The sequence below is a fragment of the Borostomias antarcticus genome, assembly GCF_949987555.1.
Source record: "Borostomias antarcticus genome assembly, chromosome: 23".
Taxonomy (NCBI): Eukaryota; Metazoa; Chordata; class Actinopteri; order Stomiiformes; family Stomiidae; genus Borostomias; species Borostomias antarcticus.
In genome coordinates this window covers 317006-343397 of record NC_140256.1, presented here as the reverse complement: position 1 = coordinate 343397, position 26392 = coordinate 317006, and the positions used below count along the sequence as shown (strand labels likewise).

Below are 26392 nucleotides of genomic sequence, written 5' to 3'. Positions count from 1 at the left end.
GTCATGTTTTAAGGACGGATGCAGCTTCCAACTTCTGACCTAGTTGTTTCCAAAACGCAACTGGAGAAGAGGAGAGGAGGGGAGGACAGAGAGAGAGAGAGAGAGAGAGAGACTCAGAGAGGGAGGGGGGACAGAGAGAGAGAGAGAGAGAGAGAGAGAGACTCGGAGAGGGAGGGGGGACAGAGAGAGAGAGAGAGAGAGAGAGAGAGACTCAGAGAGGGAGGGGGGACAGAGAGAGACTCAGAGGGAGGGGGGACAGAGAGAGACTCAGAGAGGGAGGGGGACAGAGAGAGACTCAGAGGGAGGGGGGACAGAGAGAGACTCAGAGAGGGAGGGGGACAGAGAGAGACTCTGAGAGGGAGGGGGGGAGAGAGAGAGAGACTCTGATAGAGGGAGGGGGGAGAGAGAGACTCTGATAGAGGGAGGACTCCCCTGCTCCTCTAGATGAACCCAGACTCCCCTGCTCCTCTAGATGAACCCAGACTCCCCTGCTCCTCTAGATGGACCCAGACTCCCCTGCTCCTCTAGATGGACCCAGACTCCCCTGCTCCTCTAGATGGACCCAGACTCCCCTGCTCCTCTAGATGCTCCCCTGCTCCTCTAGATGGACCCAGACTCCCCTGCTTCTCTAGATGGACCCAGACTCCCCTGCTCCTCTAGATGGACCCAGACTCCCCTGCTCCTCTAGATGGACCCAGACTCCCCTGCTCCTCTAGATGGACCCAGACTCCCCTGCTCCTCTAGATGCTCCCCTGCTCCTCTAGATGAACCCAGACTCCCCTGCTCCTCTAGATGGACCCAGACTCCCCTGCTCCTCTAGATGGACCCAGACTCCCCTGCTCCTCTAGATGCTCCCCTGCTCCTCTAGATGAACCCAGACTCCCCTGCTCCTCTAGATGGACCCAGACTCCCCTGCTCCTCTAGATGAACCCAGACTCCCCTGCTCCTCTAGATGCTCCCCTGCTCCTCTAGATGGACCCAGACCCCCCTGCTCCTCTAGATGGACCCAGACTCCCCTGCTCCTCTAGATGGACCCAGACTCCCCTGCTCCTCTAGATGGACCCAGACTCCCCTGCTCCTCTAGATGGACCCAGACTCCTCTGCTCCTCTAGATGGACCCAGACTCCCCTGCTCCTCTAGATGGACCCAGACTCCCCTGCTCGTCTAGGGTGACAGGAGGCTGAATAAGGAGCAGGGTTGTCACGGTGATGGGACCCTCCTCCTAACCTGATCCAGAGGAGCGCTGGTGGGTCCCAATCATCATGAGACGGCTCATCCACCATGAAGAAACAAAGGAGACTTCAGAATTATTACATCATTGTTAGTTCCCAAGAGCTTTACTGCTTCTAAGAGCTTTACTGCTTTCTATATCTACTATCTTGTGTTCCACGTTGTAGATGATGCTTTGTGTAGAGAGAACACGTTTCTATCCACACAGAGGAGCTAAGGAACGCGCCAAGACTGTTCTTCAGCATCTGGTCCTTTGATTCAGCAGATGGAGACATGTTTCAGAGAAGCTTAGTTCTCTGCGCCGGAGCCCGAGGAAAAATCCATCCATCTGGGAAATCCAGCACAGTCCAAAAACAAACGCTGTTAGATTCAACAGAAAATCAAGCACTGTGGTATTACTACAGGTCACTAAGCTTGTGGAAACAAAACTGTCTTCTCTTCTACTGGAATTCCCAGGAGAAACATTCCCACCAGTAGCTCAGCAGCGCGGGTTATTTCACTATCAACCAACACCTGGTTTTATGACCTCAGCATCCGGCTGGTCTTTCATAAAAGGTTGTAAATGTCAAAACTGTAAATGTCTCTACGTCTCCCATGTGAGAGTGAGAACGCAGGACTACAGTACCCAGGTGGACTACAGCTCTTTCCCCTCTGAAATGTCACTTTTACCACAGAGAGGAATGCAAACAGACAAATTATTATTTTAGATACAAACATTCATATATCCAAGGCTCCCCACGCTAAAAGGCGGACGGCATACTGAGCACCACTCATCCTGGCCAGAACATCCTACTGAACACTGAGGGATCCTGCTGAACACTGAGATCCTGCTGAACACAGAGATCCTGCTGAACACAGAGATCCTGCTGAACACAGAGATCCTGCTGAACACAGAGATCCTGCTGAACACTGAGGGATCCTGCTGAACACTGAGGGATCCTACTGAACACTGAGGGATCCTACTGAACACTGAGATCCTACTGAACACTGAGGGATCCTGCTGAACACTGAGATCCTGCTGAACACTGAGATCCTGCTGAACACTGAGGGATCCTGCTGAACACTGAGGGATCCTGCTGAACACTGATATCCTGCTGAACACTGAGATCCTGCTGAACACTGATATCCTGCTGAACACTGAGGGATCCTGCTGAACACTGAGATCCTGCTGAACACTGAGATCCTGCTGAACACTGAGGGATCCTGCTGAACACAGAGATCCTGCTGAACACTGAGGGATCCTCCTGAACACTGAGGGATCCTGCTGAACACAGAGATCCTGCTGAACACAGAGATCCTGCTGAACACAGAGGGATCCTGCTGAACACTGAGGAATCCTGCTGAACACTGAACACGTTTGGAGAAACAGCGTACAAATCAGATCTACCAACACTGAATGATATTGTTCAACCTGTAATAAATAATAATGACGTTTGTTGTGTTGGATTAATATTTAATGGTATACAAGCTAATTTTATTGCTTGCAGCCAAATGACTTGGCACAAGAGCACCAGGAGGAGGAGGAGGAGGAGAGAGAGAGAGAGAGAGAAGGGGAGAGAGGGTGAGAAAAGGGGAGAGAGAGAGAGAGAGAGGGGTGAGAGAAGGGGAGAGAGAGAGAGAGAGAGGGAGAGAGAGAGAGAGAGAGAGGGGGGGAGAGAAGGGGAGAAAGGGGAGAGAGAGAGAGGAGGGGAGAGAGAGAGAAAAGGGGAGAGGTGGTGAGAAAAGGGGAGAGAGAGATGGGTAAGAGAAGGGGAGAGAGAGAGAGAGAGGGGTGAGAGAGGGTGAGAAAAGGGTAGAGAGAGAGAGAGGGGGGGGGGGTGAGAGGCAAAGCTAGAAAGAGCGAGGTGAGGGACAGACAGATGGAGACAGTGGACAGGTGAACCAGCCGTCTGCTGGACATCCACCAGACAGGAGGCAACAAAACAACAAGATTTAGTTCTATGGGATGAGACCGGATGATGGGATGAGACCGGATGATGGGATGAGACCGGATGATGGGATGAGACCGGATGATGGGATGAGACCGGATGATGGAATGAGACCGGATGATGGAAAGAGACCGGATGATGGAATGAGACCAGATGATGGAATGAGACCGGATGATGGGATGAGACCGGATGATGGAATGAGACCGGATGATGGAATGAGACCGGATGATGGACGCTCAGACACTGCAAGTCAAGATAATGTTTAAAGGAGCCGGATGAACATTCAGATCAAGATCAGGTTTCACGCTAAAATATCAGTAAGGCCGGGTCGACGCAAACTACATAAGCGCCAACAACGCAAGCTTCGCAAGGTCTCGTTGCGTCATGCCGAAATGTGTCACTTGACACGAGCAATAGTGCAATTCCTTGCGTTTCCACAAAACAAAACACAGAACGCGATCTCTCGAGTCATGTTGGAGCTTGCGTTCACAACGTAGTTTGCGTTGTTTGCGTCGACTATGAATCAGGCCTAACAATGAGGGCTGCCCCCTGAGTCGATGAGCTCAATCATCCGTCGGAGATCATTAAGTCGACAGATTCAAGTCAAGCAGTCGTTTTTTTGCTCCGCTGGCTCAATGCGCTGGTGGGCTGAGACCTCTCACCTGCCTGGTGATTTACAGGTACGCACATAAATATTTGGACAGTGACACAATTTATCATTTTGGCTCTGTACACCACCACAATGGATTTAAAATGAAACATTCAATGTGTTTTAAGTGCCGACTTTCAGCTTTAATTTGAAGGTATTTACATCCAAATCAGGTGAACACTGTAGGAATTACAATGAATTGTATTTGTGATCCCCCCATTTTTAAGGGACCAAAACTCGTTGACCTGACTTTCATGCTGATGCACCAGATTGTGCAACGGCCCCCCTGCTTGGGTGAGTCACCTGGATGAGCAGGTGTAGCCAGGCTTGGGTGAGTCACCTGGATGAGCAGGTGTAGCCAGGCTTGGGTGAGTCACCTGGATGAGCAGGTGTTACCAGGCTTGGGTGAGTCACCTGGGTGAGCAGGTGTAGCCAGGCTTGGGTGAGTCACCTGGATGAGCAGGTGTAGCCAGGCTTGGGTGAGTCACCTGGGTGAGCAGGTGTAGCCAGGCTTGGGTGAGTCACCTGGATGAGCAGGTGTAGCCAGGCTTGGGTGAGTCACCTGGGTGAGCAGGTGTAGCCAGGTTTGGGTGAGTCACCTGGATGAGCAGGTGTAGCCAGGCTTGGGTGAGTCACCTGGATGAGCAGGTGTTACCAGGCTTGGGTGAGTCACCTGGATGAGCAGGTGTAGCCAGGCTTGGGTGAGTCACCTGGATGAGCAGGTGTAGCCAGGCTGGATTGGTTAAACGCCCTCCTCAGTATGAATCCCGCCAGGCTGGATTGGTTAAACCCTCCTCAGTATGAATCCCGCCCACCCGCCACATGGACTCGCTGGCATGGCTGTCTGAAGCGCTAGTTATGTAAGGCTGTCATGAGCGTTGGCAAGTCAGAGACCCCGGGATGGAGCCCAGCATGGGCAGGTGAGGGTGGAGGCCGCGGGGCCCCCTGTGACTCAGGCCTGGTTCCAGGGCCCCGGTCTCAAGGGCCAACATTAGAACCATGGTCTGAAGGGTGAACATTAGAACCACGGTCAGAAGGACCAACATTAGAACCACGGTCAGAAGGACCAACATTAGAACCACGGTCAGAAGGACCAACATTAGAACTCAGTATTCAGTGGGCTCTCGATCATAACACTGCATTCATTTTTGGTCTGCTGATCACACGCTCCAACTCCCATAATGTTCAACCTTTACTATCTAAGACAAACCAAACATGCGTACTGATACCCACGTCTGTAGCAGAGGGGGTGCTATGATACACACAGCGACAACCATGGCCACAACTACAAAGTTGTGCAGCCCAGACTTGGAGGTGTATGATTGTTTATTTAACAAGATCATTCCCATGAGTCACACCTATTCAGCAGTGAGAGAGAGAGTGGGGGCAGCATGGCTCTGGCTCACTAAGCTGTACGGCACGAAACGGTTCTGCTGAAACATTACGCAACTGCTCCACCATTGTCTGCCATGGAGGTAACCAGGGAAACAGCGTTAGAGCTTTAGCACGGGCCCACTTCACCGGTTCGGTCAGGAACATGGTGGAGCTGGTTCTGTGAGGGGTTAGTTGGATCAGTTGTTTACCCCAATAAGAGAACAGCAAGAGAAAGGAACAGCGTTCACTTGGTAAACTAGTCCCTTTGGTTGCCAAGACAACAGAAACTGGAAGGGCCATTGGTGCAGAGCTCCGTCCATGAGGCATGAGGTCACGACGTGCGCAGCTCAGCACCGGCGCCTCAGGACAGGAAGCTTCTGGTTCCATTCCTACCCAGGACGCACTGGGGGAGTTCTGCTCAGCAGGGGCATCCCTCCTGGCTGGAACATCACTGGTCCTGAGGGCCTCCTGGCCACATCACTGGTCCTGAGGGCCTCCTGGCTGGAACATCACTGGTCCTGAGGGCCTCCTGGCTGGAACATCACTGGTCCTGAGGACCTCCTGGCCACATCACTGGTCCTGAGGGCCTCCTGGCTGGAACATCACTGGTCCTGAGGGCCTCCTGGCTGGAACATCACTGGTCCTGAGGGCCTCCTGGCTGGAACATCACTGGTCCTGAGGGCCTCCTGGCTGGAACATCACTGGTCCTGAGGGCCTCCTGGCTGGATCACTGGTCCTGAGGGCCTCCTGGCTGGAACATCACTGGTCCTGAGGGCCTCCTGGCTGGATCACTGGTCCTGAGGGCCTCCTGGCTGGAACATCACTGGTCCTGAGGACCTCCTGGCTGGAACATCACTGGTCCTGAGGGCCTCCTGGCTGGAACATCACTGGTCCTGAGGGCCTCCTGGCTGGAACATCACTGGTCCTGAGGGCCTCCTGGCCACATCACTGGTCCTGAGGGCCTCCTGGCTGGAACATCACTGGTCCTGAGGGCCTCCTGGTCACATCACTGGTCCTGAGGGCCTCCTGGCTGGAACATCACTGGTGTGGGAGCAGAATCACGCAGGAGCGGAGGGCACTTTTGATAAATAAGAGCCATTGTTGACAGGCTAATCGATAAGCTTAATAATTGATTACTATTGTGTAGAGACACAACATTTGGTATTCTTGCGTAATCTTTTGTTTTGAAAAAACCTACTGTAAGGCCATTTTTGCCATTCCTGTTGTGAATCTGCCTCAGCCTCGCCCAGCTGGTTAGAGTCACTCAACAACACGCACAACGTTGAGCTCAAACCATCCAGCTCGCATGGACGCATCACAACAGATTATTTATTATATATATTATTATATTTCAATTATATATTATATTATATTTCAATTATATTATTATATTTTCAATTTCCAAAGGCACAACGCTGAGGAAAGCTGTAAGTCTGAAAAGCTGCCTGTGCTTTTGATATTTGAAAATAATATCTAGTCCGTTGTGATCCGTGCGTGGGTGCTGGGCTGGTCCTGCCCTAACCCTAACCCTAACCCTAACCCTAACCCAACCCTAACCCTAACCCTAACCCTAACCCATACAGAAGCCCGGCCAGAGACTCTGATCTGGGGTTTGGAGCCGTGCTCACGTCCCCTACTTCCTCAATCAACATTCTACCGTGAAAGAGAAGAAGCAGATCTGTTCCAAAACCACTTGTTTGTCATAGTGAGTTATTGCAGCGCTGCACAGTAGTCAGTTTTATTGATATTTATTCAGTGGTTCAAAGCTACTCATCCCTACATGTCATGCTGAAAAACCATGAACATCCCCCCACACCCTCCAGAACATCCCCCCACACCCCCCAGAACATCCCCCCACACCCCCCAGAACATCCCCCCACACCCTCCAGAACATCCCCCCACACCCCCCAGAACATCCCCCCACACCCCCCAGAACATCCCCCCACACCCTCCAGAACATCCCCCCACACCCCCCAGAACATCCCCCCACACCCTCCAGAACATCCCCCCACACCCCCCAGAACATCCCCCCACACCCCCCACACCCTCCAGAACATCCCCCCACACCCCCCAGAACATCCCCCCACACCCCCCAGAACATCCCCCCACACCCTCCAGAACATCCCCCCACACCCCCCAGAACATCCCCCCACACCCTCCAGAACATCCCCCCACACCCCCCAGAACATCCCCCCACACCCCCCAGAACATCCCCCCACACCCTCCAGAACATCCCCCCACACCCCCCAGAACATCCCCCCACACCCCCCAGAACATCCCCCCACACCCCCCAGAACATCCCCCCACACACCCCAGAACATCCCCCCACACCCTCCAGAACATCCCCCCACACCCTCCAGAACATCCCCCCACACCCCCCAGAACATCCCCCCACATCCCCCAGAACATCCCCCCACACCCCCCAGAACATCCCCCCACACCCCCCAGAACATCCCCCCACACCCCCCAGAACATCCCCCCACACCCTCCAGAACATCCCCCCACACCCCCCACACCCCCCAGAACATCCCCCCACACCCTCCAGAACATCCCCCCACACACCCCCACACCCCCCACACCCCCCAGAACATCCCCCCACACCCCCCCACACCCCAGAACATCCCCCCACACCCCCCAGAACATCCCCCCACACCCCCCCACACCCCAGAACATCCCCCCACACCCCCCAGAACATCCCCCCACACCCTCCAGAACATCCCCCCACACCCTCCAGAACATCCCCCCACACACACCCTCCAGAACATCCCCCCACACCCCCCAGAACATCCCCCCACACCCTCCAGAACATCCCCCCACACCCTCCAGAACATCCCCCCACACCCTCCAGAACATCCCCCCACACCCCCCACACCCTCCAGAACATCCCCCCACACCCTCCAGAACATCCCCCCACACCCTCCAGAACATCCCCCCACACCCCCCAGAACATCCCCCCACACCCCCCACACCCTCCAGAACATCCCCCCACACACCCCACACCCTCCAGAACATCCCCCCACACCCTCCAGAACATCCCCCCACACCCTCCAGAACATCCCCCCACACCCCCCACACCCTCCAGAACATCCCCCCACACACCCCAGAACATCCCCCCACACACCCCAGAACATCCCCCCACACCCCCCAGAACATCCCCCCACACCCTCCAGAACATCCCCCCACACCCTCCAGAACATCCCCCCACACCCCCCACACCCCCCACACCCTCCAGAACATCCCCCCACACCCCCCACACCCTCCAGAACATCCCCCACACACACACCCTCCAGAACATCCCCCCACACCCTCCAGAACATCCCCCCACACCCTCCAGAACATCCCCCCACACCCCCCACACCCTCCAGAACATCCCCCACACACACACCCTCCAGAACATCCCCCCACACCCTCCAGAACATCCCCCCACACCCCCCACACCCTCCAGAACATCCCCCCACACCCCCCAGAACATCCCCCCACACCCCCCACACCCCCCACACCCTCCAGAACATCCCCCCACACCCCCCAGAACATCCCCCCACACCCTCCAGAACATCCCCCCCCACCCTCCAGAACATCCCCCCACACCCCCCACACCCCCCACACCCTCCAGAACATCCCCCCACACCCTCCAGAACATCCCCCCACACCCCCCACACCCTCCAGAACATCCCCCCACACCCTCCAGAACATCCCCCCACACACCCCAGAACATCCCCCCACACCCTCCAGAACATCCCCCCACACCCTCCAGAACATCCCCCCACACCCCCCAGAACATCCCCCCACACCCCCCAGAACATCCCCCCACACCCCCCAGAACATCCCCCCCACACCCTCCAGAACATCCCCCCCACACCCTCCAGAACATCCCCCCCACACCCTCCAGAACATCCCCCCCACACCCTCCAGAACATCCCCCCCACACCCTCCAGAACATCCCCCCCACACCCTCCAGAACATCCCCCCACACCCCCCAGAACATCCCCCCACACCCCCCAGAACATCCCCCCCACACCCTCCAGAACATCCCCCCACACCCCCCACACCCCCCACACCCTCCAGAACATCCCCCCACACCCTCCAGAACATCCCCCCACACCCTCCAGAACATCCCCCCACACCCCCCACACCCCCCACACCCTCCAGAACATCCCCCCACACCCTCCAGAACATCCCCCCACACCCCCCACACCCTCCAGAACATCCCCCCACACCCCCCAGAACATCCCCCCACACCCTCCAGAACATCCCCCCACACCCTCCAGAACATCCCCCCACACCCCCCAGAACATCCCCCCACACCCTCCAGAACATCCCCCCACACCCCCCAGAACATCCCCCCACACCCCCCACACCCTCCAGAACATCCCCCCACACCCCCCAGAACATCCCCCCACACACCCCAGAACATCCCCCCACACCCCCCACACCCTCCAGAACATCCCCCCACACCCTCCAGAACATCCCCCCACACCCTCCAGAACATCCCCCCACACCCTCCAGAACATCCCCCCACACACCCCAGAACATCCCCCCACACCCCCCACACCCTCCAGAACATCCCCCCACACCCCCCAGAACATCCCCCCACACACCCCAGAACATCCCCCCACACCCCCCAGAACATCCCCCCACACCCTCCAGAACATCCCCCCACACCCCCCACACCCTCCAGAACATCCCCCCACACCCTCCAGAACATCCCCCCACACCCTCCAGAACATCCCCCCACACCCCCCAGAACATCCCCCCACACCCTCCAGAACATCCCCCCACACCCCCCAGAACATTCCCCCACACCCTCCAGAACATCCCCCCACACCCCCCACACCCCCCACACCCCCCAGAACATCCCCCCACACCCTCCAGAACATCCCCCCACACCCCCCAGAACATTCCCCCACACCCTCCAGAACATCCCCCCACACCCTCCAGAACATCCCCCCACACCCCCCAGAACATCCCCCCACACACCCCAGAACATCCCCCCACACCCCCCAGAACATCCCCCCACACCCCCCAGAACATCCCCCCACACACCCCAGAACATCCCCCCACACCCCCCACACCCTCCAGAACATCCCCCCACACCCCCCAGAACATCCCCCCACACCCCCCACACCCTCCAGAACATCCCCCCACACCCCCCAGAACATCCCCCCACACACCCCAGAACATCCCCCCACACCCCCCAGAACATCCCCCCACACCCCCCAGAACATCCCCCCACACCCTCCAGAACATCCCCCCACACCCCCCACACCCCCCACACCCTCCAGAACATCCCCCCACACCCCCCAGAACATCCCCCCACACCCTCCAGAACATCCCCCCACACCCCCCACACCCCCCACACCCCCCAGAACATCCCCCCACACCCTCCAGAACATCCCCCCACACCCCCCACACCCCCCAGAACATCCCCCCACACCCTCCAGAACATCCCCCCACACCCCCCACACCCCCCACACCCCCCACACCCCCCAGAACATCCCCCCACACCCTCCAGAACATCCCCCCACACCCCCCACACCCCCCACACCCCCCAGAACATCCCCCCACACCCTCCAGAACATCCCCCCACACCCCCCACACCCCCCACACCCCCCAGAACATCCCCCCACACCCTCCAGAACATCCCCCCACACCCCCCAGAACATTCCCCCACACCCTCCAGAACATCCCCCCACACCCTCCAGAACATCCCCCCACACCCCCCAGAACATCCCCCCACACACCCCAGAACATCCCCCCACACACCCCAGAACATCCCCCCACACCCCCCCACACCCCCCAGAACATCCCCCCACACACCCCAGAACATCCCCCCACACCCTCCAGAACATCCCCCCACACCCTCCAGAACATCCCCCCACACCCTCCAGAACATCCCCCCACACCCTCCAGAACATCCCCCCACACCCTCCAGAACATCCCCCCACACCCCCCAGAACATCCCCCCACACCCTCCAGAACATCCCCCCACACCCCCCAGAACATCCCCCCACACCCTCCAGAACATCCCCCCCACACCCCCCAGAACATCCCCCCACACCCTCCAGAACATCCCCCCACACCCTCCAGAACATCCCCCCCACACCCCCCAGAACATCCCCCCACACCCTCCAGAACATCCCCCCACACACCCCCACACCCCCCAGAACATCCCCCCACACACCCCAGAACATCCCCCCACACCCTCCAGAACATCCCCCCACACCCTCCAGAACATCCCCCCCACACCCCCCAGAACATCCCCCCACACCCTCCAGAACATCCCCCCACACACCCCCACACCCCCCAGAACATCCCCCCACACCCCCCAGAACATCCCCCCACACCCTCCAGAACATCCCCCCACACCCTCCAGAACATCCCCCCCACACCCCCCAGAACATCCCCCCACACCCTCCAGAACATCCCCCCACACACCCCCACACCCCCCAGAACATCCCCCCACACCCCCCAGAACATCCCCCCACACCCTCCAGAACATCCCCCCACACACCCCAGAACATCCCCCCACACCCTCCAGAGAGAAGAACATAAACTCACACGTCTTCAAACCTCATGTCTGCCCCCATGAGCTGAACCATGAGCCACAACAGCCTGACCCCTCCAGAGAAGGCCTGGACTAGGGACAGGTCAAGCTATATGACCCCTCCAGAGAAGGCCTGGACTAGGGACAGGTCAAGCTATATGACCCCTCCAGAGAAGGCCTGGACTAGGGACAGGTCAAGCTATATGACCCCTCCAGAGAAGGCCTGGACTAGGGACAGGTCAAGCTATATGACCCCTCCAGAGTAGACCTGGACTAGGGACAGGTCAAGCTATATGACCCCTCCAGAGTAGGCCTGGACTAGGGACAGGTCAAGCTATATGACCCCTCCAGAGAAGGCCTGGACTAGGGACAGGTCAAGCTATATGACCCCTCCAGAGTAGGCCTGGACTAGGGACAGGTCAAGCTATATGACCCCTCCAGAGTAGACCTGGACTAGGGACAGGTCAAGCTATATGACCCCTCCAGAGTAGGCCTGGACTAGGGACAGGTCAAGCTATATGACCCCTCCAGAGTAGGTCTGGGCTAGGGACAGGTCAAGCTATATGACCCCTAGTGATAAACAAACACACTGATGAGAACAGACCCAGCATCCTGCTGTAAACATGAAGAACAGCCACAATATAAAACAACATCTTGCAATTGTCCAGCGAGCAGAGCCCTTGGGTAGCCTGTGCAGTAGCCTAGTCCCTCAGTAGTGGTCAGAGATGGAGTTTAATCCCTGAAACCATGTACCCTGCTGCTTTGCATGACAGCATTGCATTGAATCATATTGCAATTGAGCATCATAATTACTATTACATACTAGCCATGTCCATGTATGCCCCTCTTGCAATTTGTCAATCTCACATTATTATATGAAACGGGCCCCACATATGCAGTCACCTAAAAGTCAACTATGGGTACACAACGCACGGACATATTGAGTTGTTTTAGTCAGAAAACTTACCTCCCAAGTTCATCTCCAATCTCGTAATATTGCTCAACATGCTCCTGGTTGAACACGGTCATGTTGAACGCGCTTCCTGCTCAGCGCCCCTTCCCCTTCCTCATGCTGGGCTTCAGGGCTGCAATGACAGAGGAAATGCACTTGGTATTAGAATTGGTGTTGAAATGTGAAGTAATAACGAGTTAACATTTGGGTTCCTTCCAACAAAGAGAGCAACTGAACCCGCCCCGCTGAGAGGCACGTCCCTGCGAGGCTCGGTTCTGTTCGGAACCTCTCTTCCTATTCAAACAGCACTCCCACTCCCAAATAAACACTATATATCTGAAGGCTATGTGGAAATATAGTGGGCATTTGTGAATAGATCGTTTCTCTCGACGGCGACACGATTACCAGCGAAGAAAATCGACTGTTCTTGCGAAGTCAAACCTACATGAAGCTGGGCGGGCAGCCTGGTCCTTTAAACCATTCAGACAGATAGAGACACGCGTGTTTAAATCAAACAGCCAAACAGCCTAGAAGAAATCACCCAAACCGAGTTCGCTTCAAACCTCCACCCTGTCTGTCACAGCCACATATCAGCAGTCGTGGTCTTTTGCACTCCGTCGGAGCAACGAGCTTTGACAAGATGTCTATCGGTTTAGAAACAGGACTCACTATCTGCGCCTGGGTCTGGGTCCAGCTGGTTCAACTCGGTTCCGGGGAAATGCGAGCAGGTCCGTTACCCCGGGCTCTGTTAGGATCATTAAATCCGTTAGTATCATTAAAACCCTCCGTCGCAGGAACCGGGAGGGTTGTTCTGATGCATTGAGCTCATGTGTGTTCGGTTCCTCAGTGTGATCAGAGAGCGGGCAGCGCCGCGGTCCCATGCAGGGCGGCAGCAGGGCGGGTCTGGGTGGGAATCCCGGCTCTTTGAAAGGGAGGGTCGTGTGACTCCGGTCCTTATCGAGAGGAGAGCCTTTCATCGGTCTGTTTTCTTTGCTTTTTGTACGGGGCGGGCCGGCGGTGCCCTGCATTGTGGGACTTTGCCAGTGAATAGGAAACTTGTACTTTGAATTTAACTTAGGCCTAGGCCTACCCTCTGTTTTATGTAGCCTACCCTTATATAAAGTTGCATTGCATTGAATGCAATTAATGTAAATATTAGGAAACGCTTTGGCACAATAACTTTTGTGCACAACTGATTTTGTCGTGTATAAAACATGTATAAAATTAGAGGAATAGTAGGCTATACAGATAACGAGTATAAACCCGGGACTAGTGAACTGCTTTGACAGAACCAGGCCGGAACCTGGCTTATGTGCGGGGCTGGCTTGTTTCTGTTCAGGACTGGTAGGACGGAAGCTAGTCATGCCACTGAAATAGCTGTGAATTGAAATGACATGAAATAATGACTGATAAATTAAGATAGGTCTTGTCGCCTGGACACATCAGTTCCAATGCTTCCAATGCTAATCCAGCACAATAAGAGTGGGATAGCCAGTTAGCTCATGGGCTCACAACATCTAGCAGCAGCTTCCATAACATTAATGGTAGTGGTCAGTGGCTAAAGCAGTTACACTGATGATTCCTCTAACGTTAGCTATTTTGCTGGAATTGGTTCAACTTCTGTTTCTGGACAGAGGTAAGGGATAAAAAGATTGGAGTGAAAGGATGAACGTGTGGATGTTTGGGGTATAGTCCCATAAAGTCATCCCCACCGGGTCTTGAACCCCCATCTCCCAGGTGGGAGTCCAATGCTCTCACCACTACTCTACTTGTGCAGTGGAGATCAATGGGTTGGTTTTGGTGTCCTTCTTCCAGTCTCAAGTGTGGGTTGGGGTTAGAATAAGGGTTGGGGTTGGGACAGGATCTGACCTATAAGGCAAAGGGTAAAGGTCAGAGTGAAAGTTGGGGGTATAGTCCCATAAAGTCATCCCCACCGGAGCCACTCAAGGACCAGACTTGTCCCGAAGCCACTCCTTTGTTATCTTGGCTGTGTGCCCAGGGCTGTTGTCCTGTTGGAAGGTGAACCTGGGTGTGGAGGGGTGTGTGGAGATGAACCAGCAGTCAGAAGCTTTCAAACACAGAGTCTCTCCCTGCTGCTGTTCTGACAGATCCAGGAGGAGCAGGAGAGATCCAGGAGGAGCAGGAGAGATCCAGGAGGAGCAGGAGAGATCCAGGAGGAGCAGGAGAGATCCAGCCTGAGCTGCAGAGCCCTGAGCAGCTCTGCTGATAATGCTGCTGCCCCCTGCTGGTCAAGAGAGGCAGCGCAGCAGTGGAGTAACCTCAGCTTCCTGTCAACACTGGTAGACAACAGGAGACAGAGAGGTACCAGGTGCCTTACAACTTTATGGGTAATACAACACTATACTTCACTGCACTCTCTTCATCTGACCACAACCTTTTTAACATGGCATTATTGAAGTTCTCAAAAGATGTTATCATTGCAGATTTTTTTGTGCCCTTTCAGTAGTAATTCTGCCCCCAGCAGTTCAATTCTACCTATCAGGTGCTCTGTATGAAATACGCAGCCTTGCCGATGGTGTGGTAGCTTAAGCTCCACATGAAGAGAGGCCAGGAAAAGGCTGACATTGGGGTTGAGATAGTCACCTCGGTTCTGAGGGCATATCCCTGGATGGCCAGTAGGGGGAGCACAGAGCCCCCTAATCATCAGACAAACGGGTTTGGTAGCACTCATATGAGCTGGTAATTGATAACTTGCTAGATTCTGACTGTGTGCCTGTGAGACATGAATATGATATTTACTCTACATTAAACACGCTGCCCTGATGGTGATAATAGGCTACAGCATCTGACTAAGAATGATGTATTCCCCTCTGGTGCTGGTGGACACTCCAGACATGCGGGCCTCATCACAGAAACCTGCTGTCTGAAAGCCTGTCTTATCTCAGTTTAGGACAATATTCAGGATTTTTGTTATTACAGAAACATTTACAATAACAATGTGCCCAATATCAATGTTGCTAAGCAACCTCATACCAGCTGATAGTTATAGCAGCTAACTTTATTAACTAACTCTACTACATAGGATATATAAAGTTACATTGTTCTGTTCTTGTGTTTCTTTGACAGAAGAAACAACAACCGACGAGTTGTTATTGTTAATTAGAACAATGGAAAGTCCACTGAGCAGTGATGCTTTTACAAGTGATTCATCAATGACCATTCTGAGGTCTTCACTTCATCACATGCCCCCTTTATCACATGTCTGACTTGATCACATAACCCGTTTTTATTCACTTTATCACGTTCCCTGTTTTTATACACAATACAACAGACTACCCTCTTTTTTCACTTTATTATTTCCTACCCTATGTTCCCTCACGTTGTTTTCTCCTGATCACACAGACGACCCTGTTTACTTTACTAATCCATCACCCATATCCCACTGAGACACACAAACTCTGACATGAATCCTGAAAAAGTGCTATAGTTGGGACACGGGCCTTCTGGAGAACTCTGACATGTTTGTGAATGTAACCTTGATGTAATCAAGTAATGTAGGTTCATGTATTATCCTGGCTGTGTTGACCTGTAATGTGTTTAACTGTCCACTAGATGGAGACACCTGGGTTGTGCTCTGTATACTATATAGGTGCTTCCTGTCTCATTTAACCGTCTCCCTGAGCAGCCATGCTTGTTGTACCACGGTCAAGTGTTTGGTGTGCTTTCCTGGTTTGGAAGTAAACAGTCAAAACACCTTTATGGTCTCTGGTTTTTCCTTGGCTACTCGGCTATCACAGTCTGACACAGTAAAAGGTCTGATCAGAGCAGAACATCAGGAACAGTCCGATCTCCTCCTGGTCTATTTAGAGGTCCACGTTTTGTTTTCTCGAGATGTCGAGGAAATTGTCCCATTATCACGACAAAATAAATAAAATGATCTCGTTATCACGAGAAAACGGAGGTGAAGAGTATGAATACACTGCCGCTTAGGTAGTTTATAGATTTTCACAAATGTATCTTTAAATTGTCTTTCTGCTCAGGCACATGGTGGGACCGCAGAATCCGCGGACAACAGGACCCCAAAATGTAAACAGGGCGTGGCATCGTGGATTTCATTCAGACTCCTCTGAGTTTACTTTGGAATACAGATTTGTTAGTAACCAGCAACATTGTTCCTCTCCACGCCTTGAGAATAAACACGGTAACTACTCATCACATCCCCTCTGCTCTGGTGAGAGACTGCGAGCCTCTGGTGTTGAACACTTAACCCTAACCCTAACTTAGCACTAACTTTACTATCCTAACTTAGCACTAACTTTACTATCCTAACTTAGCTAGACAGCTAGCACTCACCCAGGGGTCTGCAGCCAGATAGCACTAACCACTAAATACCAACCACGATTGCCAACGTTATCTAATAATGGTGAAACGAGGCTTTCTGAAACTGTGAAAGGTATTTTTGATTAAGTGCTATTATAGTTGTTTAATACAAGGCCTGTCTATTTAGGCCTAGTTAAGCTTCAATACTGCTGTACACTTTGTACTTTTCCAGAACACATACAGTAGTACGCATGAAAAGTTATTATCTGTGTTCCAGTAGCAGATAAGTTTACTGCCAAGGACACACAACCTCACAATGAAAAGCCTGTCTGTGTTGCAGTAAAATGTAACTAACAGAGAACACCCTAATCACATCGGCTGAATGGAAAACAAAAGTAGTTAGCTCATAGGACTAGCATTAGATAAAAGTTTCAACCAATCAGGTACTCACACATGTAGTCACGCGCCAATGTATTGTGTGGAATAGTATATACAGAACATCCCGACACTAGTCGGCGCGTTGCCCAGAGACCCCTTGTGTCTCTGTGTAACCGTCCCTTTGCTGCAATTGTAAGGTAATAAACTATGTTTCTTTTACTCTACTCTGTTATATTTCGTGTCCTCATTTGACAAGGTTGTGTGATTGTGTTGGTCCTTGGGAGGAGAACCCTGTGGTAGGCTACTGGTGAATTCAATCTGAAGTGTTATAATAGTATTTTGTGAGTGTCCAAATGTCATAGGTCAACCGAGTCCAGCCACCACAAAACAGAAGCTTTTAGGCACATTGGATTGCAAAAAGAATCATTAATCTAAACCTCAATAAGGAGGGAAAGTGAAAACATGCGCCCCTAGCGGATTTGTTCCTATCGGAGAGGAGTTTCAATGTAAGTTATCAAAACAAAAACTTGTATTTACAGTAATAACCCACTAACCGTGAGAATTTCAAACAGTATTTCGTCTTCTTTCGAAATTTCGAAATTGCTCCATTCCTCCAGTCAAAGTCAATGGAATTTAAGAAAAATATTTTCATAATTCGGATTGTGATTGAAAATCAACTATGATCACCAGAATCAATAAAGTTTGTCTCCAAGTATTTGCAGTTTAAGGCATCCTACTAACTTTTCGGTGTCGACCAAGATATCATTTTTCAAAAGATGAGAAATCCCATTCATTCTCTCGTCATTAGGAGCGCTACCAGTTGGGGGCGATGAGATCACTTTCCCTCCTATAGATGCTTTGAACGCTACTGACCCCTGCTGGCAAAGATCATTAGAGCAGCCAACATCACCCTCACCTGCTGGAGCGCTGGAACGCAAAGTAGGGGGGAAAGGTCAAAACAGGTCAACATTTTTGTAAGCCTTTACTTTAAAGGCTTTTTAACATTATCACTTCCCTCCTGAATACTTATTCTGAGTGCCTGGATCTACTTTTCTTTTGTGACATATCCCATGTGTTGCTCTGTGGTCATATAAGCAGTATTGTTTTTGTTCTGATGTTCTGAGCTGGTGGAGTCCTAAGCAGAGGTTGTTGTTCATTGTTCTCTCTGTGGCTCTGCAGACACAAACAGACGGTCTAACATGCCTCCTGGAAAGGGCAGGAGGAAGAGGAGGTCTCCACTAGTGGAGAACCAGGAGGCTGAACCAATCGGAGCCGGCCCTAGTGCACCAGGGATGGATGGCCTGGATGGAGCTGGTGTTGGGCCTGGAGAAGGCGCCGCCCACGAGGGCCTTCCACCAGGCTGGGCCAAGATGGCGGACCTGCCCCCCCTTACTGGGCTCAGAGACTCAGAAGAGGAGGAGAAGTGGAGCCCTTGTCTGGAGAGACCCGCTCCACGTACGCATACAGAGTAGTATTAGTACTAGTATAGTAGTAGAGTAGTAGTAGTATTAGTACTAGTATAGTAGTAGGCTATAGTGTGGTAATAGTAGTAGATTAGTAGTAGTATTAGTACTAGTATAGTAGTAGGCTATAGTGTGGTAATAGTAGTAGAGTAGTAGTAGTATTAGTACTAGTATAGTAGTAGGCTATAGTGTGGTAATAGTAGTAGAGTAGTAGTAGTATTAGTACTAGTATAGTAGTAGGCTATAGTGTGGTAATAGTAGTAGAGTAGTAGTAGTATTAGTACTAGTATAGTAGTAGGCTATAGTGTGGTAATAGTAGTAGAGTAGTAGTAGTATTAGTACTAGTATAGTAGTAGGCTATAGTGAGGTAATAGTAGTAGAGTAGTAGTAGTATTAGTACTAGTATAGTAGTAGGCTATAGTGAGGTAATAGTAGTGTACTATTACCACACTATAGCCTACTACGCACACACACGCGCACGCACGCACACACACACACACACACACACACACACACACACACACACACACACACACACACACACACACCTCAAACAATGAACTGAATATTCAGTATTCCTGTGTGTGTGTGCGTGCGTTCGTCTGTATCAGTGTGTGTGATATGTGTAAAATGAGAGATACAGTAGTGGGGTTTGTGGGAGTGTGTACACTTGTTAAGTTCCACTGGTGACATGATCACCCTGTGTCCTGAGGTCAGAGGTGAACCAGAGGTCAGAGGTGAACCGGTACTGCAGGGGGAGGAACCTGAGAGACAGACCCAGAATCAAATTCACTGAGCAGGACGAGCCAAAGAAGGAGGAGGAGGAGGAGCGAAAAGATGACCACTACCTCTGTAAGAGAGCTGCTCTCTCTCTCTCTCTCTCTCTGTAAGAGAGCTGCTCTCTCTCTCTCTCTCTCTCTCTGTAAGAGAGCTGCTCTCTCTCTCTGTTCATCCCTCTTTCTCTCTCTCTCTCTCTCTGTCTCTCTCTCTGTAAGAGAGCTGCTCTCTCTCTCTGTTCATCCCTCTCTCTCTCTCTCTCTCTCTCTCTGTAAGATAGCTGCTCTCTCTCTGTTCATCCCTCTCTCTCTCTCTGTCTCTCTCTCTGTAAGAGCTGCTCTCTCTCTCTGTTCATCCCTCTCTCTCTCTCTCTGTCTCTCTGTAAGAGCTGCTCTCTCTCTCTCTCTCTCTCTCTCTGTCTCTCTCTGTAAGAGAGCTGCTCTCTCTCTCTGTTTATCCCTCTCTCTCTGTTTATCCCTCTCTCTCTGTTTATCTCTCTCTCTCTCTCTCTCTGTCTCTCTCCTCTTATCTAACTCCTCTCTCCCTGTAGTCTCTTATCTTTCTCCTCTGTTTATACCTCTCTTTTCTCTCTCTCCTGACTCTGTTCATCTCTCCTCAGTCTCTCTCTGTTCATCTCTCCTCAGTCTCTCTCTGTTCATCTCTCCTCAGTCTCTCTCTGTTCATCTCTCCTCAGTCTCTCTCTGTTCATCTCTCCTCAGTCTCTCTTCTCATCTCTCCTCAGTCTCTCTCTTCTCATCTCTCCTCAGTCTCTCTCTGTTCATCTCTCCTCAGTCTCTCTCTTCTCATCTCTCCTCAGTCTCTCTCTCTCATCTCTCCTCAGTCTCTCTCTTCTCATCTCTCCTCAGTCTCTCTCTGTTCATCTCTCCTCAGTCTCTCTCTCATCTCTCCTCAGTCTCTCTCTTCTCATCTCTCCTCAGTCTCTCTCTCATCTCTCCTCAGTCTCTCTCTGTTCATCTCTCCTCAGTCTCTCTCTGTTCATCTCTCCTCAGTCTCTCTTCTCATCTCTCCTCAGTCTCTCTCTGTTCATCTCTCCTCAGTCTCTCTCTGTTCATCTCTCCTCAGTCTCTCTTCTCATCTCTCCTCAGTCTCTCTCTGTTCATCTCTCCTCAGTCTCTCTCTGTTCATCTCTCCTCAGTCTCTCTCTCATCTCTCCTCAGTCTCTCTCTGTTCATCTCTCCTCAGTCTCTCTCTGTTCATCTCTCCTCAGTCTCTCTTCTCATCTCTCCTCAGTCTCTCTCTTCTCATCTCTCCTCAGTCTCTCTCTGTTCATCTCTCCTCAGTCTCTCTCTTCTCATCTCTCCTCAGTCTCTCTTCTCATCTCTCCTCAGTCTCTCTCTTCTCATCTCTCCTCAGTCTCTCTCTGTTCATCTCTCCTCAGTCTCTCTCTTCTCATCTCTCCTCAGTCTCTCTCTGTTCATCTCTCCTCAGTCTCTCTCTGTTCATCTCTCCTCAGTCTCTCTCTTCTCATCTCTCCTCAGTCTCTCTCTTCTCATCTCTCCTCAGTCTCTCTTCTCATCTCTCCTCAGTCTCTCTCTGTTCATCTCTCCTCAGTCTCTCTCTGTTCATCTCTCCTCAGTCTCTCTCTCTCATCTCTCCTCAGTCTCTCTCTCATCTCTCCTCAGTCTCTCTCTCTCATCTCTCCTCAGTCTCTCTCTCTCATCTCTCCTCAGTCTCTCTCTGTTCATCTCTCCTCAGTCTCTCTCTCATCTCTCCTCAGTCTCTCTCTCTCATCTCTCCTCAGTCTCTCTCTTCTCATCTCTCCTCAGTCTCTCTCTCATCTCTCCTCAGTCTCTCTCTCATCTCTCCTCAGTCTCTCTCTCATCTCTCCTCAGTCTCTCTCTTCTCATCTCTCCTCAGTCTCTCTCTCTCATCTCTCCTCAGTCTCTCTCTCTCATCTCTCCTCAGTCTCTCTCTTCTCATCTCTCCTCAGTCTCTCTCTCATCTCTCCTCAGTCTCTCTCTGTTCATCTCTCCTCAGTCTCTCTCTCATCTCTCCTCAGTCTCTCTCTCATCTCTCCTCAGTCTCTCTCTGTTCATCTCTCCTCAGTCTCTCTCTCATCTCTCCTCAGTCTCTCTCTCTCATCTCTCCTCAGTCTCTCTCTTCTCATCTCTCCTCAGTCTCTCTCTCATCTCTCCTCAGTCTCTCTCTTCTCATCTCTCCTCAGTCTCTCTCTTCTCATCTCTCCTCAGTCTCTCTTCTCATCTCTCCTCAGTCTCTCTCTCATCTCTCCTCAGTCTCTCTCTTCTCATCTCTCCTCAGTCTCTCTCTCATCTCTCCCCAGTCTCTCTCTCATCTCTCCTCAGTCTCTCTCTCTCATCTCTCCTCAGTCTCTCTCTCATCTCTCCTCAGTCTCTCTCTGTTCATCTCTCCTCAGTCTCTCTTCTCATCTCTCCTCAGTCTCTCTCTTCTCATCTCTCCTCAGTCTCTCTTCTCATCTCTCCTCAGTCTCTCTCTCATCTCTCCTCAGTCTCTCTCTCATCTCTCCTCAGTCTCTCTCTGTTCATCTCTCCTCAGTCTCTCTCTCTCATATCTCCTCAGTCTCTCTCTTCTCATCTCTCCTCAGTCTCTCTCTTCTCATCTCTCCTCAGTCTCTCTCTTCTCATCTCTCCTCAGTCTCTCTTCTCATCTCTCCTCAGTCTCTCTCCCTCGTAGGTTGTTTAGTTTTGCCAATAAAACCTTGAACATTCTTGAACTGCTGTTTTCTAGATTCATTTTAAAGACTAATGACGACACAGACATTCTGGAACTGGCATCTCACACACACACACACACACACACACACACACACACACACACACACACACACACACACTTATCTCGTCTTTCTCTTTAAACTAATTTTTTCTCTCCCTGTCTCTCTCTTTCTCCCTTTCTACTAACTACATCTCCCTCTCCTGTCCTGTCCAGACTGTGAGGAGTGTGAGTCTTTCTTCCTGGAGGAGTGTGAGCTCCACGGCCCCCCCCTCTTCATACCGGACACCCCGGTGGTCCTGGGGGGGTCTGACCGGGCCAGACTGACCCTCCCACCCGGCCTGGAGGTCAGGAGGTCACGGATACCCGGGGCGGGGCTGGGAGTCTTCAACTGTGGGAAGGCGGTTGCCAAGGGAACCCACTACGGCCCCTACGAGGGGGAGGTGATGAAGATGGAGGAGGCCATGGAGAGGGACTCCTGGGTGGTGGGTATGAGGGCGGTGTGTGTGTGTGTGTGTGTGTGTGTGTGTGTGTGTGTGTTTACTCCTGGGTGGTGGGTATGAGGGCGGTGTGTGTGTGTGTGTGTGTGTGTGTGTGAGGGGGTGTTTTGATGATCCTCAGGAACTAGTATTCGAACAAGGAGATTGATCTTCGGAGTGTTTTGTTCTTTGACATCAGAAGTCTTTGTGTTCTCAGATCTACAAGAGCAGAAACTGTGACGAGTACATCGATGTCAAAAGAGAGACGCACTCCAACTGGATGAGGTGAGGAACCTAGAACCCAGTCAGCTGGATGAGGTGAGGAACCCAGAACCCAGTCACATGGATGAGGTGAGGAACCCAGAACCCAGTCAGCTGGATGAGGTGAGGAACCCAGAACCCAGTCAGCTGGATGAGGTGAGGAACCCAGAACCCAGTCAGCTGGATGAGGTGAGGAACCCAGAACCCAGTCACGTGGATGAGGTGAGGAACCCAGAACCCAGTCAGCTGGATGAGGTGAGGAACCCAGAACCCAGTCACATGGATGAGGTGAGGAACCCAGAACCCAGTCACGTGGATGAGGTGAGGAACCCAGTACCCAGTCACGTGGATGAGGTGAGGAACCCAGAACCCAGTCAGCTGGATGAGGTGAGGAACCCAGAACCCAGTCAGCTGGATGAGCTGAGGAACCCAGAACCCAGTCGCATGGATGAGGTGAGGAACCCAGAACCCAGTCACGTGGATGAGGTGAGGAACCCAGAACCCAGTCAGCTGGATGAGGTGAGGAACCCAGAACCCAGTCACATGGATGAGGTGAGGAACCCAGAACCCAGTCACATGGATGAGGTGAGGAACCCAGAACCCAGTCACATGGATGAGGTGAGGAACCCAGAACCCAGTCACGTGGATGAGGTGAGGAACCCAGAACCCAGTCAGCTGGATGAGGTGAGGAACCCAGAACCCAGTCACATGGATGAGGTGAGGAACCCAGAACCCAGTCACATGGATGAGGTGAGGAACCCAGAACCCAGTCACATGGATGAGGTGAGGAACCCAGAACCCAGTCACGTGGATGAGGTGAGGAACCCAGAACCCAGTCAGCTGGATGAGGTGAGGAACCCAGTCACGTGATCAGGGTCTCCACCTTGTTTTCTCCCTCCATATCCTCCTTCATCCCCTCTTCCTCCCATCTCTCCCTCTCTTCATCTCACCAGTTTATTTTTACAAAACCATCTCTCTCTCCACCCCCCCCAGGTATGTGAACTGTGCCCGTACTGAGGAAGAGCAGAACCTGGTAGCGTTTCAGTACCGTGGAGGGATCCTGTATCGCTGCTGTCGGCTGCTGGCTGTGGGGGAGGAGCTGCTGGTCTGGTACGGACAGGAGTACAGATACCAGAGCATCTCCTTCAACTACCTCTGGGACCAGAAGAGCACTGCTAGAGGTAGCTGTCCTCAACTCTTCTTCCCTCTGTCTTCTCCTCCATCTCTCTCTCATCCACCTCTTTCCTTAGTGCTGACAGAACGAGGTCTGCTAGTGAAGTAACCCCTGTCCTGTAGCTCTCCTCTAAGGTCCCTCTCTCTCTCCTGTCTTGTTCTCTCCTCTCTAGCTCTCCCTCACTCAAGCTCAACCAGAAGAACCTCTTTTACATCTGTTTCTCTCTCCTCTCCTCAATCTGAACATGTGGTGTGGTTGTGTTTTCCCACATTAGCATGTAATCACTAAATTTGATGTTGTACTACAGGAGTGAGAATCCTTTTGAATGTTCTCTCTCTCTCTCTCTCTCTCTCTCTCTCTGTCTCTCTCTCTGTCTCTCTCTCTCTCTGTCTCTCTCTCTCTCTCTCCCAGGAGTGATGTCAGAGTTGTCCCAGACTCAGGTGTTCTCCTGCTCTGAGTGCCCCTCCTTCTACACCTCCCAGATCTACTTCCACAAGCACATCAAGAGGAGCCATGACAACCTCTACATCACTATGCTGAGGAACGGAGAGATCAGACCAGAGACTCTCTCCTCCTCTCGATCACTCCCCATCACCACCTCCAACACCCCCCTCACCCCGGCTCCCACCTGGAGACATGAAGACACGGACAAGCCAAGACCAGGTGGCAAGAGCTTCACTAGAGAGGACAATCTCAGGACACACCAACACAGTGACACAAGAGAGAAGCTGTACCACTGTGACCAGTGTGGGAAGAACTTCAGTCACAAGTCTAGTGTCAGGACACACCAGCGTGTTCATACAGGAGAGAAGCCATACCACTGTGACCAGTGTGGGAAGAACTTCAATCAAGAGTTTCATCTCAGGACACACCAGCGTGTTCATACAAGAGAGAAGCCGTACCACTGTGACCAGTGTGGGAAGAACTTCAGTCACAAGTCTAGTGTCAGGACACACCAGCGTGTTCATACAGGAGAGAAGCCATACCACTGTGACCAGTGTGGGAAGAACTTCAATCAAGAGTTTCATCTCAGGACACACCAGCGTGTTCATACAGGAGAAAAGCCGTTCCACTGTGACCAGTGTGGGAAGAACTTCACTAGAGCGTGTCATCTCAGGGAACACCAGAGGGTTCATACAGGAGAGAAGCCGTTCTACTGTGACCAGTGTGGGAAGAACTTCACTAGAGCGTGTCATCTCAGGAGACACCAGAGGGTTCATACAGGAGAAAAGCCGTTCTACTGTGACCAGTGTGGGAAGAACTTCACTAGTGAGGGTAATCTCAGGACACACCAGCGTGTTCATACAGGAGAAAAGCCGTTCTACTGTGACCAGTGTGGGAAGAACTTCACTCAGTTAATAACCTTAAAGAGACACCAGAGTGTTCATACAAGAGAGAAGCTGTACCACTGTGACCATTGTGGGAAGAACTTCACTACAGCGTGTCATCTCAGGGAACACCAGTGTGTTCATACAGGAGAGAAGCCGTACCACTGTGACCAGTGTGGGAAGAACTTCACTAGTGAGGGTAATCTCAGGACACACCAGCGTATTCATACAGGAGAGAAGCCGTACCACTGTGACCAGTGTGGGAAGAGCTTCACTCAGTTAATAACCTTAAAGAGACACCAGAGTGTTCATACAAGAGAGAAGCTGTACCACTGTGACCAGTGTGGGAAGAACTTTCGTGTTCTGGCTAGAGTCAAGATCCTGACGCCACTTTTGATGTAACAGAAATTTGAGAGTAATTTTTCTACTTAAGACATGAGTTAAGGTACTGTTAATCAAGAGATGACTTTGTAAGAGCCAAAATTAACTCTTTGTTATTTTAGTGTTTATTGCCCCCTCTACAGGCCTGGGGTGTAATGGGCCAGGTGTGGCTGATGGAAGCGACAGGTTCATACGTCTGTGGCTGCGTTCAGATTCGCATCCATCTATCGACAGTATGCCACAAAAAAAGATTTAGTATGTCGTAATACATAGTATGCCATTACATTTACATTACAGTCATTTAGCAGATGCTTTTATCCAAAGCGACTTACAATAGTTGCATTTAACGTAGGAAATGTAAGAAGTTAAGTGTACTACTACTCACTAGAACTCACAATTGCATCTCCTTTCTCCGTGCATGTGTGCGCGCAGTCACAGAGTGAGGTGTGTGTGTGTGTGTGTGTGTGTGTGTGTGTGGTGG

General features: G+C 52.0%; 2 protein-coding genes across 2 annotated transcripts in view; one reads left to right on the top strand and one right to left on the bottom strand.

Annotated features, from left to right (window-relative positions):
- The window catches only part of dapk1 (death-associated protein kinase 1), a 60152-nt gene extending 46688 nt beyond the window's left edge, over positions 1-13464 (bottom strand). Inside the window, exons 1-2 of the mRNA XM_084456925.1 lie at positions 13347-13464; positions 12693-12810 (exon numbers count right to left, since the gene is read on the bottom strand). Coding sequence (XP_084313051.1) covers positions 12693-12754 — 62 coding nt within the window. The 5' untranslated portion in view covers positions 12755-12810; positions 13347-13464. The remainder of the gene's footprint in view (positions 1-12692; positions 12811-13346) is intronic.
- Positions 13465-18535: 5071 nt separating this feature from the next.
- LOC311324781 (histone-lysine N-methyltransferase PRDM9-like) lies at positions 18536-26354 on the top strand (the record flags this gene model as incomplete). Its single annotated transcript, XM_084457374.1, has 7 exons — positions 18536-18791; positions 19517-19651; positions 22505-22773; positions 22985-23052; positions 24022-24209; positions 24614-25033; positions 26344-26354. The coding sequence occupies 7 exons, from the start codon at positions 18536-18538 to the stop codon at positions 26352-26354; spliced, it is 1347 nt and encodes a 448-aa protein (XP_084313500.1).
- Positions 26355-26392: the final 38 nt, after the last annotated feature.